The sequence below is a fragment of the Pavona decussata genome, unplaced genomic scaffold, assembly GCF_977016875.1.
Source record: "Pavona decussata unplaced genomic scaffold, jaPavDecu1.1 SCAFFOLD_24, whole genome shotgun sequence".
Taxonomy (NCBI): Eukaryota; Metazoa; Cnidaria; class Anthozoa; order Scleractinia; family Agariciidae; genus Pavona; species Pavona decussata.
The window spans coordinates 249,595-265,000 of record NW_028145447.1 but is presented as its reverse complement, the minus strand read 5'-3'; the positions used below and the strand labels follow the sequence as shown (position 1 = coordinate 265,000).

Sequence of the window (15,406 nt, the reverse complement as noted above, 5' to 3'; positions counted from 1 at the left end):
GAAAACCGCACAGCGGAGGGAGGGGGGGGGGGGGAGGATTGGGGGAGTTAAGGGCTTATGTCAATTAATTTTGTACTTCAAAAAGTGTAATAAGGATAATGTATTATGAGATGTATGTGTTATGTGTGTTATGTAGTATTGAAATAAAGCTATATTAAAAAAAATTGAAAACCGCACAGGCGTCTAAAACAATAGCTCGTTTCGTTTATTATAAACCTGTGTACAGCTACAAATAGTAGCAAAATGACTTAAACACTCCCAAAATAACTGTTTTCACTATAGAATGCCCTCTTGATGAAAACAACAGTTAACTGCAAATTCTGAGAATGGAAAGATAACTCATGTCTGTACACGTGTACTGATTGGTCAAGCCAGCTAAGAAAGTCTGCTACTTACAGGGGTGGGGTGGCCTTCCAGATCAGAGTCGATTGTTCTGAGCTTGGCAAGTTCTGACAACGGAAACAGACCAGCTTCTGCCCATGCGGCATACAGAATGGGAGCGGCATGGCCCTGAGAAGAATGTTATAACACCATAAATGGCAACGCCTTAATACAGCCATGTTGCATTACAAATATACTCTAAACTTTTTCTCGTATTCCAGATCAAAGATTGAGTGAAATCTGGATATGAGAGTAAACTAAACTAGCGGGTGTTCCAAGTCTCAGATAGTGGAGCCGGCGCCGGCGAAAATACAATGCGAAATTAATTTCTTCTTCGCTGTTTCAACTCTCATGGAGCCAGAAAAAGGTTGAACTCATTTTTCACAAGTACACATTGTAGTAGTGAATTTGAGGGACAACTCAACCGTGCTGTGTTTAATGTACGAAGGGGATAGCTTCTTAAAGGGGCAGCGTCACCTATTTCAGTTTAACTTTGATTGGCCAAAAAGCATACTTCAATCGATAGAATCATTGAAATGATGGTTCAGTTTTGTTAACAATAACCCTACCAGCACACAGATAGAAATGGATAAAAACGGATTAAAACCAATTTTTTCAAGTTCTTCTTGTGTGTGTCATAGAAGTTGCTACAAACTGATTATAGTTAGTTTTTCCTTGGATAAATCCCTTTACATTTTCTTCCCGGTGTTCTAAGAGCAATTTCATGTTAGCAGAAAGGTTTCTTGTTAAATATTTGAGTCGTTTTGACAAACTACAACAAATTGTCGTGACAGTGCCCCGTCAAGACTTGAACTATGGTGGTGCGTCGGTGGAGAGTGAAAACGAAAGTTTACTTTTAAGATCTAAGTTAATGAAGTAAGTTGGCGACCGTATAGAAATACAAAAGCTTTTGTATCTCTATACAGTGGCCAATTTACCTTATCAACTCAATTGAGCAAACCAAACATTTGCTTTTACGGTAAACCGGAGGCGGCCAAATAATCACAGTGTAATACTTTCGAACAAAGGACAGTCAAGAGCCCTTGGCGTATTTTGTGATTAATAAATATTTAGAAAAACAATAATTAACAAATATCCAGACAGACAGACAGACAGACAGAGAGACAGAAGACGTAGTGGGCGAGCGAATGAACGGACGAACGAACGAACGAATGAATGAATGAATGAATGATTAAACGAACGAACGGACGAACGAACAAACGAACGAACGGACAGACGGACATACGGACGGACGGACGGACGGACGAATGAATGAATGAATGAATGAATGAATGAATGAATGAATGAATTAATCTGGTGGACAGGGCTCAGTCATTTGCGTTCGAGCGTTGCTTACCTTTGATAACACAAATCGATCACTTGATAAATCTTTTGGATCAGACACTGAAAAAGAAAACATTACATTAATAGTAGAGAAAAAAAGGAACCGGCCGCGGAAATGAGACTGGCGAATCTGGTCTACTAACTTTCATTTGAATGATAGACACTCAAACAATCGGACCCTGGAAGGGAACGTCTAGAATAAACTCACCTTTATAACGCATTGTATGAAAAAACAGAACTGAGATAATTTCAGCGATGGAACAACATGAAGTAGGATGTCTGTACAGTAAAACAAAAACAGACCGTTAAAAAAGTAGGATAGGATACCTTTATTTATACACGGTTTTTCCATCAGCTACTTAGATTATCATTACTCAAGCAGTTTAAGGCCTGGGTTTGAAGGGTGTTCAAAAATTATGACTGATCCCCTATATCTTCGGTTTGTCTGCCTAGAACAGGATGAAATTTTCCCTGAATATTAAACTTGATGTTTTCTTTTGCCTTAAAGTATAATTTTGATCACGTGACACATCACGTGACCAAAAATTGAAAAGTTCGTAAATCGGCGATATGGCGGCGAATTTTCTTTATATGAATAACTGAATTAGTGTTTCCAAAGCATATTTTAAATATTTAACTTTCTACGTTTGGAATGACCGTACTTAAGTTTTTAAATTGGAGAAATTAGCAATCAAAGGTTGAATTGTGGACTAAAAAATGACCTTTGTCCTAATAATTTTTTTCTGGAGAACAATGGACGATCATTCCAAACGTGAAGCGATGGAGATATTTAAGCTTTATTAGAAACGCGTTTTTGTTTGATGTTTTCTCTTAAAACCGTCGCCTACCTGTCAAATCTTTGCTTTTTTCACAAAAACGATCACGTGACATGTCACGTGATCTATAGCACTACTTATTATGCTTAGAAATTTTTAGAATGATAAGATCTTTTTATCTTCCAAATTTCAGTTCAGTGCCATTGAATTTGTTAAAGTTATCTAGAATTAACCATTTTTCCTCTTAAAAGCCCTTAACCCAGGCCTTAAACTGCTTGAGTATCAACTAACTATCTATCTACCTAACTAGGATTATAAAAAGTTAAAAATAATAAAACAAAGCTAAACAATAAATGCTGCTCATCCTTCATTCAACGTGGACATTTTACCACCGTTGTTACCTACCCTGAGCCTGCTGTATTCGTTGATTCAATGCTATGAATTCGAAGTTTTATCGCCATGTCCTTCAAAGCACGAAGTTTTTCCTGGTCTGGTCTTTGGTAAAAGTCTTCCATATTGACCAGCTAACCTAGCTTCGTTAAAAGGAACAATAATTAATAATCATTTACCGATCAACTTGAGGTGGATATTGGGTGGACGTGACGTATCAACAACAAGTGCGAGTGTTTCATTAGAGGTTCCCCACGCAGAGAACTGATGAAAGCACGAGGCCGCAGGTTGATTGCAGATTTTATTGTTTCGAGTTGTTTGGAACCTCTGAATGAAAACCACGAAACACGAGTTTTCGATATGGCTTCTCTGTCACGCATAAGAATATTGCGCGACAAATTGTTTGTCTAATTAGCGCCATTTGTCGCATTTATTCTTTAGTATTTTTTTGTCAGAACTCTCTGTCTGCAGACATTTTGTACAGCTTAACAAACCGACGGCCGGCTGTTTGTGCGTTGTTAGCGGCAGGCGAGGCAAACGAATCTCATATACTTTTATCCCACATTCAAGTCACATTTGGGCAGTTTCTTCAAACAGGTGTTCGTTTTAAAAACGATATATAGCTGAACTGAACTGAAGAGTTTATAAGACAGGCAAGAAAATACCCGAACCTCATTTCCACGGTCTTTCATCTCCCCACCCCAGAGGGAGCGAGGGAAGAAAGGCTCTTCTTCTCTTGCTACCCTCTGGGGTGGGGAGATTAAATACCCTTGAAACGAGGTTGCCTGAATCTATATGCCCCGTGCTGTTTTGGGTCCATGGACGCCGCCTTTCGACCTAAAACTGCTGATGGGTGTTTGTAACTTCAAGAGCTTTGCAGTTATGACAATAAAACTTGTATGTCGATTAGCTAATTCCCTTTGGCGTCCACAAAATGGTACAGTAACGTCATATGACGTAGGAAGTACGTCATTGGTTCTATACAGCCGCCATCTTGGATTTCTCGATTCTCCAAAATACTCAGAAAACCATTTCAATTAACTCAACAATGACATGAGAGATTAAAAAAGGAAAAACAATAAAATCTTGTTACCACTGAAACACCAATTCAGGTGAACAATTAAAAAATTTTAAATCATAGTTTGATGATGATTTTGTTAAAAAAATCACAAAGTTTGGGGTGTTTGCTTTACCACTAAAAAAAGTTACGAGTGTTTAAACTTGGGTACTTTGAGCAACTTGAGCGATAATTACACATATTTACATTGATGGTATTATACCGTAACTTGGAACATGAACTATATATCATCTACAAAGCGGTCACGAAAAAGGTTGCTATGAGAAACTGACGTGGCACAAACAAACATGAACAAAATAAAAGTTACTGGACACAACACACGGATAGTCAGGGGCATCCCTGAATCAAATGTTGCTCGCTGCTTTCCGGCCTTTTGAAAGGACAATTTGTATAAGCTAACACATGCAGTTTGGACTGTTCGGATTCTTTAGCTGAAAATTTAAATTGCCGAAACGTTTAGAGAAAGGAATTTTATTTCTTGAATCTATGAGAAGCTGTTGGCTTTCCGAAAAATACAAACTGGTCATATTTTCGCACTTTTAACGAGTCGGACGTGTTTGCCGCTTCGAAAACAAAAGGGATTTGTTTTTCTGTATTTCGAAAGTTTGAGGTGACATTTCGCTATAGAGTGTTTTCACATGACGTCACGGCGGCCATGTTGGTGTCCCAAAACAAAGAAATGGCGACCATGTTGGTGTCCCAAACTAAACCATTGGGAATTGAACCCTATTTTTGTGCAAATACTTTCTTTTGTTTCAGTAAACCAATACTGCCGGTAGTCACGTGAATGAAAACGCTCTATAGAAATCATGCTTGTTTTTCTCATAGTTAATTTTATGATTTTCTTCACAACTTAAAATCCGAATTTCTGAAGCGGCTTAAGTCTTCCCGAACAGATACTCACCCGAAATAAAGCGTTCGGTGCCCAGTCTTCACGACAATATTTCATATAAACTCTCTCTAAACAAAACCTACGAAGTGACTCGGTAATGCAAAGGGGAATAAACTAAACTCGAGTTTCCACTATTGTCTCTCCGAATCCAATTAATGTATTCCGGTTGAGAATTTTCCATGAACTTGCAAACTAAAGTTGATTATCTCAGGCGTTCGGCTTTTGCAATCGTCTTCCTTTTTAAAATCGTGAACGCACTTTTACAGGATCTTAGCTTTAAACAAAAAGCTTTTAATTGAAATGGCGTGTAAATAGGAAGTTGAATTTCAAAACGAACTAAAACCATCAGTCAATGAGTATTCGACTTTTTGTTTGTATTTGTATTCCGGGGGAATTCCTGCGTAATTGTCGTTTCCCTTTCTGCGCCCTGTTTGCAGACGATACTTTTTTGCATCCTCTACGAATAGCCTTTGCGTTCAAGACGGTAATACCATTTTGGATAAAATCAAAAAGTCACAAATTTAACCGTTCGATTTGTTATACGTTATAACTGTGACCTACAAACTAGATTTAAGATTAAAAAAAATTGTGTTACCTTCTTGTTTTGCGTTTATCTGGAGCTGATGACCACCAGAAGAAAATGCGCGCCGGTTACGTTTCTATTACTCTCTGAAGCCGGACAGCTGATACTCATATTGTCTAGCAAAATGTTTCCTAGGTAACAATCTTGTTCGTCAGAAGAATGTTAGTTGCTTATGTTATATGGGTAATTACTCAACGTAATTGACTGAGGGTTTATCGTGGCTGTAAAGTTTTGGCCTCATATCAAGTTGAAAAGTAACAATTTACTTTGTGATTTATGGAACTTGTTATTAGATAGTTGACATAAAATCGTCTTTATTGTGAATTTTGAGATGATTGTTAAAGTTATTACCTTTGGGCCACTTATTTTGATCGCTATGCAAATTGCAGAAAGTACTTTTAGGGAGAATTCTTTGTGAAGGCTTATAAACAAAGGCTGCCCACACCTCTCGTATTTACCACACGTTTAGAACGTATAATAGACCTTTTTCATAAATGGCGGCCGATTTACTATTCTTTTGAAAATATGTTAATTAGCCTTACTAACCTCATTTTAGAGTAAAAATTCTAATGAATTTTGCACATGCTAGCGAGGCTAGTAAGGCTAATTTTCATGAAAATAAGCCATTTATGCAAAAAGGTCTATATGACTAGGTTTTTGGATAAACGGGAGGCCGTTGCGGGAAAAGCAGTCGAAGGCTAATGATTCCATTATCTGAATGTTAATTCTCCTGACTGACTACCACACATTTCTTTTTAAAGTTAGTTCACAGAATTTGGTGTTTAATCAAACAATACCACCTAGTTGATGATTTTCTTTATTCTCATCACCTGTCTGGTTGACAATGTATTGATTGTTCAAGGAGACATTACGTACTGATCACGCACAAGTACGTTTTGGCAAAAAAAAAAAAAAAAAAAAAAAAAAAGAATGTCCGCATAGATATTAAGCGCCTCGGACTAAATTGTGAAGAAAAACTAGGTTTTCTTTAGCCCGGGAAGGCCACCCTAAACTTTCGCACCACTGAAAAACTAATCCCTTTTGTCTCTGGAGAGGCAAACACGTCGTTACTGAATGCGACAAAAGGCCAGATAATATTTTCGGAAAGCCAACAGCCGCTAGTGAATTCGGGGAATAATTTTCCGTTCCCTGAAATTTTCGGTTATTTAAATTTTCAGCTAAAGAGTCCAAGCAGATGAAACGTTGTTAGTGTACACAAATTTTCCTTTTAAAGGCCATAAACAATGTTTTAACTGTTTTGCCTTAAAGTTCTTTTAAACTTCTACAAATGTAAAGTCGAATAATTAGAAAACGTTTCTGAGACCTACCATTGAGCTATGAGGCCGACTCGTGTGTTCTGTAAGCAATGCGTTAAGGCTGACAATAAAATGAGGAATGAAAGTATGTTAAGTGGAATGATGACTTGGATAAAATAAAATAAACGAAGAATGTAAACGTTCTCAAGTCGAATAAATCTGGAAAAGAATCTAAGTTCTAAAAACGCGAGTAGAACCACTAATCTTTATGGGGTTGACTTCTGCTAAGCTAAAAGAGGACCCAGAAGTTTTTTGTTTTTGGATCAAGCGAGGGTTGGCGATCGATTGGCTATCGATTGAGGATCGACTGGTGATCGTATGAAAACCAGCCTTAACTTTGGCAAATAGACAAAGTTTGGGAAACTGGATTGATTTTGCATGACATTCCAAAGGTTTTGTTCGAAAGCGCTTCCTAAAATTATTAGTCATTCATAGCGAAAACAAGGGAAATCACTTCCGTGGAGAAGCTTTCGAAGTGTGATCTTAATTATCATTAAATTTGATAAACTTTCGCTTTGAATTTCTCCAGGAATTTTTAATGATTTAAGAGCTATATCAAATCGGCTCGAAAGAGTCTTTTAATCTGATTTCCAAACACCTCGAAGTTGCGTAAAGGGACATTGTCGCTTATTTTTAGTCTCATTATGAATAGTCCAAAAGCGTATTTGTTTCAAAGGAATCGTTCAAATTATGGTTGAGTCGTTTTAACAATAACCCTACTAATGCACAGAAACTACTATTAATTATGTTTGGCTGTGGATGGCTAGGATGGAAGTGGATTGCAACTTGAAAGAATTTCCAATTTTTTGCCAAGTTCTTCCTGAGTATTTTAGAGAAGTCGCTAAAAATTGATTATGGTTTGCCTCTTCCTACGAGAAAGACCTTAATATTTTCTTCTCGATGTTGTAAGAGTAATTTCATGCTACAAATAAGGAAACTACAAACTACAATCTTATTTTACATTTTGTTGGAAAACATGGAAATAATATTTCTGTGTCAGACAGAACAGGAGTGATTATCGCTCGTTAATTTTCGCTTTTAGATTTCCCGGCCTCCGCCATGTTGAACATTGCTGAACGCGCGCGCATGCCCACTAAGCTGACTTTGCGGGTATCTGTATCCATGGCAATGCTTCATTCTTTTTACATTTGCCTCGCGCGTTGCCTCGCGAGTGTTCAAGCTACAGTATGGCGAACGAACAAAGTTTTAAATTAAATCTCTCGACGACGAAAGCTTAAACACAAGCGAAGTCTCATCAAATAGAAGAGAAAGGGCAAAGGAGTAAGTAAAACTGTAAGACCAGGAAAAGCGAGAAGATGGCCCGACTCGGAGGGCGATCGGTCTTGCGCCATTTTTTGGGCAACTCAATATGGCGCGGGCTTGTTTTCTAAGAATTCTGGGTAGATAATGGCCCCAAACCCTTTGTGAGTCCAAGTGTTATCGTCTAACAATGTTGGACGGTGTTGCAATCGTTTGGCCGGGCCTTTACACTGGAGAAATAATTCCTTTTAGTTTCGGAGGGGCAAATATTTTGTTAAAAAGTGAGATATAAGGTATGTCAGCTAGCATTTTCGTGAAGCCAACAACAGCACTAAAATTTGGGGAATAGAATTTCATCCCCTGAAACTTTCTTCAACTTAATTTTTTAGTTATAATAAACCATCCGAACAGATCAAAATGAAATAGCTTACATGTCAGAAAAATCTTTAACCAAGTATCTTCCCTTGAAACCTAAATAGGGTCAAGTATCTAAGAAAGGTTGTGAGAAGCCAGGAAATAATGACATGTCTTTATCTTTAGAACATTCTAACAGTTTCTTTTAGGAGAAATATTTAAGGACAGTACAGTGCAGTACATGTTTCAACACAGGCTCAAGAATTTTTACTAAAAGAGCCATGGTAGCTATACTCATTACATGATCATTAATAAGAATTGTAATTTTAAAATAACAGAACTCGGAACGGAAAGTAAATTAACATTTATCGACCGAAGATCACTATCCAGCTTGCCATTCTGGAAGTAAAGAGTGGTTTTCAATTCTGAGTTGGTCTGAATTTCTTGCTGTCAAAACGTCTGAAGAGTCTGATGAGAGGAAATGGCACTTTTTAGTTTAAGATTTACAATAAACTTATATATACTAGAAAAGAGCGTCTACTTCCTGCAACATGAAAATTTGTTGCGCGCGGAGGTGGTGATTCGGGCAACAAACCATTGCAACTTGCAACGCAACATTGTTGTGTGACAAGTTGAAAGAAAATGCTGCCTGTATTACATGGCCTTAAAATCTCGCGGATAAATAAATGTTATTTGCATGAATTTTAATTTTTCAATAGTTATTTGTATAAATTTAAATTCAAATGAATAGAATTCAATTTTTTCAACCAAAATTCTTGGAGTGATTTCTTTTAGGCTTCTGTGAGAATTTTCGAATACCAGCTGCCTTTCTTGAAAAGGAAGATTTCAGTTGAAAAGTAGTTAAAAATTTTATCAGATTCACTCAGCTAGCTTTTAAAGCTTTGACTTGGGTGATCTACATGCCAAGAAAGAAAAGTTTAATTTCAGGAGCACCCAAAGAGATTTCCATAACAAAATTGTTAAGATGTTTATTGTTTCCTGCATTCATACATAATGTTATGGCCTTTAATATTTAAATTGCCGAAAATTTTGTGGAACAAAATCTTATTCCTAGAATTAAAGAGCTACTATTGGCTTTCCGAAAATGCAAGCTCTTCTTTTTCCGCACTTTTTTTCCCGCCCGAAGACACAAGTGTAGTTTCCGGGTTGCAAACGTTTGAGGCGACTTTTTGCTAAACTAGACGCTTGTTTTTCTCCACAATTAATTTTAATGTGATTTTCTGAGGCGGACATGTTTTATCGAAGAGATATTCACCCAAACGAACCATTGAGTGCCTCTGAATTTTACAGGTGACGCTTTTTAAAATCTCTAGCGCTTTTTCCAGCGCCACATATTGATAGTTAGTGTTTGAAACTCGTCGAAAACCAAGTGATCTAAAGCTGCTCTTAAATAAACTGATCAGAGAAGTGTTTGTGATTTCTTGTATTAAGTTGTCTAATGCCTTACCTTGTGAAGAAGAGTTCTGATTGCTTTCAGGTAAATGCTAAGTCTTGTAAATTTTTCACAGGATTTGGTGGCGACGAGATTTCTTGAGCTCCTGGTTTTTTCTCTTCGTCTGAATTTGTCTCTTCATCTTTGGGTAAGCGACACAAGTGAAAATATATGACGAGTATGAGGATCAAACACGGAACTCCCACCATAATTAGAATCCAAATTTCTACTGGGCATCCATCACTGAGCTTCACGTTAAAACCCACGGTCGAATTTGTTCGGAGCCCCGATGGCGACATTTCGATGTATTCGCGTCGAGTATTGCTGATTCCACACTGGATGCAGACGTGCTAGTAGCTAGTTTTTGTATCATAATATACTTAGCTAAAAGCCCAAAATTCAACACCTTTTAACCAAGCGGACACTTTGAGCTATTTCACATGACGGAACTAATCACGAAACAGATGATTCTGCAGATCAGTCTCTCTTTGTATGTTTTCTTTGCACAAGTGTTTGCAAATCTCGTTTTTCCGTCGTTTTCAGATTCAAGAAGAAAACAGTTGGCATGTCGCCTAATTGGGTCACGTAGCAAGAAGCACACATGAGGTGCTTTCCACTGAACTTTAGAAAAATCTAGCTGCCGAACGGAACGGTATTTTCGGGTTAACCGCAACGGACTTCAAAACAGACCCATTCTATTCACGAGTTTTCTACCAAAACCTGAAAAAACACAATGGAATAATAGTCGAAAAACTAGGCCCGAAAACAAGAATGGTCGAATGATACGGTATTTTCCTGTTGGTTTTAGCGGGGGGAGGGAAGAAGTATCCTCGGAATTATTGGTGGGGGGGTGGGGGGCACTCGGTCCTGTAAACCTTGAATCTAAATCAAACCGAAATTTGCATTTTTTTTATCCCCATTTTCCGATCCCACCCCCGATCTCCCCACCCGCTTTCAAACCTGGCCTCGGTTGTTCAAAGAGCGGATAACGTTATCCATGGGATTTATCGCTATCCTGCGGATAAAACGGATTCGATGGAGTACATTTTATTCGCTGGATAGCGACTTATTGACAGGATAAAGTTATCCGCTCTTTGAACAAATGGGGCCTGACCTCTGAAATCCATTCCCGTTTCAAACTTCACACCCAAGTTGAGAAAATTATTCCCAGTTTCGGACCGTAACAGCTCAAAAATCACACACTTTAGGGTAGTACATAGCTACATGGTTTTTACATTATACCTCACTAAGGTAATCCGCCGGGGGTTCGGAGTATTGAACCCCCCCCCCCCCCAAAAAAAAAAAAAAAAAAAAAAAAAAAACCTGTGGGCGAGATGATAGTTGTACATGATAGATTTTATTCCAAAATGGCTACCATTTTAATATTATTTTGTTCGCATTCAAGTTAGCCCTCCTTACCTCGTTCTTGAGCCCAAAAAATGAAAACAATATTTCCCCAGATCAAGGCAAGAAATGCTAAATTGCACGCAAACAAAGAATATTAATAAAATGGGAGCCATTTTGAATTAGGTTTATTGAACGTTAAAAATTTGTGATTGGTGATATCTTGAGTTTCCTATAAAATTTCGCTTGGCCTTCAAATTTGAAGGCAGTACGTGATCTCACGTGGGATTCATGCAGGTTTTACCGTCTTTGCGCTTTGTTCCCTGATTTCCGTTGATTTTACGTGGGTGCCTTTTAATACCTCTGACAAAAGCGTTCACGACTATTACATCAATGTAAAATTTATCAGGAAGAACTATAAAGCAATAAAATAAACAAGTCAACGCCAGTTTGCAAAACATTTTCCCTGCATGGATTGTGCAAAAAGAAAAGAAAAGAAAATTTATTTTACCAAAATCTTCGTTAACCTGGATTCGCCTGAAATATTCAGCTGTTATAATAAAGCAGAATGCAAGAAAAGGCTGATTTGAAATTGAAAACTTTTGTGTTGGGCGGTTTTCAGCTGTGCTGTTTGGGCCAGTGAATTATATGAGCCACCCACAGGTGTTTTTTTTTTCGCAGTCTTGAAGCCCAAAATGAATATTTTTGTTTAATTTACCGTTGGGTCTTCCGGTATTGTTAATCCTGATTGCAATATGTGGGAAAATGCCAAATGACCGTTCCAGATATTTCCGATATTGGACACAAGTTGGTAGGCGACTGTCGAAAAAAAAAAATATTAAAAAAAAAAAATAAAAATAAAAAAAAATAAAAATAATAATAATAATAATAATAATAATAATAATAATAATAATAATAATAATAATAATAAACTTAAGACGCGGTCAAAGCTCGTAAATTTGATTTTCTAAACTTTGTTTGGAGTTTTAAAGGCCTCTGATTCCTGGTTTTCATATATGGAAAAATTCCAGATGATGGGCGATTTCGTTGTAAGCGTCCCAGATTTTGCTGAGATGACAAAAATAAGCGCCCTGCGAAAACGTCGCCATTTTGAGTTTTTTAGCCTTTTTTTTTGATAACGTAACCATGTTTTGAAACATTCTCAGACACTCAACCATCGTAGAAATCTGTAAATGTGGGACGCGTCTGGACAAAAGAGGTGTGACCGATCTATCGCCGACCATTCCAAACGATTGAAGATATGTTAGCGCTTCGAGTTTTTTTCACAAGTCGGCAAGATCTGGGACGGTCGAGAAACAGGGAAATCCCCTATACTCTGGGATTTTTCGAAGAAATTAACCCCCCCCCCCCCCAAAAAAAAAAGAAAGAAAAGAGAAAAAAAAAAGGTACGCGAGGCGTGTCAGTGCTCGTGCGTCAAGCATAAATCATGTACCAAAAAGTGTAACGCACGTGCAGCGATGTTGTTTTGGTTATTTTGTTAGTTAGTTAATTAATTAATTATTAAGCCTGTTACTTTTTTTGACGTTCTCGTTGCCGTCGCCGTTGCTTAGGGAGCTTTAGCAACGACGACGGCGACGGCAACAACAACGTCGCAAAACAATAGGTCAACCGCTCTGCACGTGCGTTTTGAATTTTGGTACATTCCTTTGCCGTCCTCTGCAAAACAACAACGTGAAATGACCAAATTCAAGGTTTTGTGAAGAACGTGAGCACACGACAATGAATTTTTCATTCTCTTTCTTACTCTCAAACGCCACGTCTACCAATTTGGTTCCTGGGTAGTTCGCTGTTTTGTGCAAGTTGGACGAGTTGAAATATTCGCGAAGTAGCACAAATAAAATGAAGTTATATTTTCAAGTACGGTTTTCGTTGCCGTCGCCGTCATCGTTGCTAAAAGTCCCTAAAACAGTAACGACGGCAACGCCAACAAAAACGTCACTTGAAAATATAACTTTACTTCATTTGTACTAGTTCGCGATTATTTCAACTCGTTAAACTTCTACAGAGGCGGCGAACTACCCAGGAACCAAATTGGTAGAAGTGGCGTTCAAGTTAAGAAAGAGAGTGAAAAATTCACCGTTGTGTGCTAACGTTCTCCACAAAACTTTGAATTTGGTCATTTCACGCTGTTGTTTTGCAGAGGAAGGACGGCAAAGAAATATATCAAAATTTAAAATGCACGGGCAGAGCGATTGTTTTTGCTCATTGAAGACCAAGTAATACGGCTAACATTTGTTTTGCAAATTGTCGCGCAACAATGTTGTATTGCAATTTGCGATTGTTTGTTGCGCGTATTACCACCTCCGCGCGCAACAAATTTTCCGGTTGCAAAAAGTAGAATGAGCGTCTACTTTCTGCAACATGAAAATTTGTAGCGCGCGGAGGTGGTAATACGCGCAACAAACAATTGCAACTTGCAATGCAACATTGTTGCGTGACAAGTTAAAAGAAAATGTTGCCCGTATTACTTGGCCTTAAACCTATTGTCTTGCGGCGTTGTCGTTGCCGTCGTTGCTTTAGTTCATCCTCATCCTTCATCCTTATTTGGCTGAGAAGGAGCTTCACGCAAGTCAGTATGGCAGCGATTTGGCAAGTATTTGGGCACCGGATTTCGGGTCTTCCAAATGGCTGATTTTATGGCGAAACCGCGAATAATCACAAGTTTCTTACGAATGCAGATATGATCCGACATGACATCAAGGTTTATTTTCTTTAAATTAAGCGAAAAATGGCTAATCAATGATTAAAAAAGAAAGAGATCCGCTTAAAAATCGTCGTTTCATTTTTCTTCAGCTAGAAAAAGCCAACTTGCAACTCCAAGATCGATTTGAGACTAAAGCTGATTCTGAGGACCGATTTCAGAAACTATTCAGTAGTATCTTGCAACTTTCCTTTCCGCGAAAAATTTTCGTGAAACCCAAACGATGGGCGATAAAAGAAAATGAAGTACTTTTTGAGTTAAACTTTATTAATTAAATAATTGTATTTCTGGCTTTACAGCACAACAAGTTATACGAGACTACTCTTGACATTTTCTGTAATGCTTGTGGTTCAAAAACCTGAAAGAATTAGGGATATAGGTTCTACTCGCTAGGAGGAGCTTCTGCCCATTCAAAAATACGAATTTCAACAAGGTGGTTCTAACTTTGAGTGCTTGAATTAAATGCTTCAGTAACCATTTAAATAAAAGGTGTTGTGTAGTACCTTTCTGTGGCACTATGCGCTATTACGCTGTACAAGGGTGATTCTAACGTTTTAGTGCGTGGATGAAACCAAAGCTATTCAGCATTTACTGCGTAGCTGTTCGTCTACAAATTAGACTGTTCACAGTCAGGGAGAGGTGGGGGGGGGGGGGGGGAACCTTTATTCAGGGCGCCTCTCCCTCCCCCACTCCTGCCCCCCTCGGTAGTTTAGACACTCTGGTCCTCAGGTTGCGCTCGCCGTTACAAACCAAGATGGCGGCCGTTCGATTGAAGTGTACGAGTCTCGGAAATCCCACGGAAAAATAGGGAAGTATGGACAGTCTCTCTATAAATATATCTTTTACTCTTTCATATTTAGAAAAGTAAATTAGGAAGCAAATTTGTTTGCAGCACTAAACTGAGGTACTTAATTTCAAAAAAGAGATTTTTTTTTACAATAAAGAATTGAAAAAATGTCACTTGTGAAATGTTCGTGGCTAGTCTGACGCGGCGTTTCGTCTCGGCCAAGAGACTCTTCAGAGACCTTTAGAATTTGTAGTAATTTGTTTCGTCTCTTGGCCGAGACGAAACGCCGCGTCAGACTAGCCACGAACATTTCACAAGTGACATTTTTTCAATTCTTTATTGTATAAATTTCAACTCGTGTACGTGCGGTTGGGAATCCTTCTGCGATAGAGGGCCAGACTGCTAACATCTTGAATTTGCGAACGGAACTTTGAGCGCGATGCTCAACGAGTTTGCCTACAAATTCTAAAGGTCTCTGAAGAGTCTCTTGGCCGAGACGAAACGCCGCGTCAGACTAGCCACGAACATTTCCGGGTGACATTTTTTTTGTTCTCACTAACGTTCTATGTATTTGTAACTTCTTTACGCAAGGCAAGTTAACCTTCGAGCTACGCTCAAATATACATGTAGCAAATAAATTTATTATGCAGTTGAAAGTTTGAGCTGTGCTCAATTATACAACTAGTTTTTTTTTTTTTGCATTTGACAATATGGTTTTTTTCTAAA

General features: G+C 38.2%; 1 protein-coding gene across 2 annotated transcripts in view; it reads right to left on the bottom strand.

Annotated features, from left to right (window-relative positions):
• Positions 1 to 7,105, bottom strand: part of LOC146485850 (transketolase-like protein 2) — a 35,738-nt gene extending 28,633 nt beyond the window's left edge. The window contains exons 1-5 of one of the 2 annotated variants that reach the window (XM_085102809.1): positions 6,773 to 7,105; positions 2,907 to 3,034; positions 1,934 to 2,004; positions 1,739 to 1,785; positions 397 to 510 (exon numbers count right to left, since the gene is read on the bottom strand). In XM_085102809.1, the coding sequence (XP_084958935.1) occupies positions 397 to 510; positions 1,739 to 1,785; positions 1,934 to 2,004; positions 2,907 to 3,016 (342 nt within the window). In that variant the 5' untranslated portion in view covers positions 3,017 to 3,034; positions 6,773 to 7,105. Of the gene's footprint in view, positions 1 to 396; positions 511 to 1,738; positions 1,786 to 1,933; positions 2,005 to 2,906; positions 3,107 to 6,772 lie in introns of those variants that run through there. The other variant, XM_085102808.1, reaches the window with a different exon arrangement.
• Between the last annotated feature and the right edge of the window lie 8,301 nt (positions 7,106 to 15,406).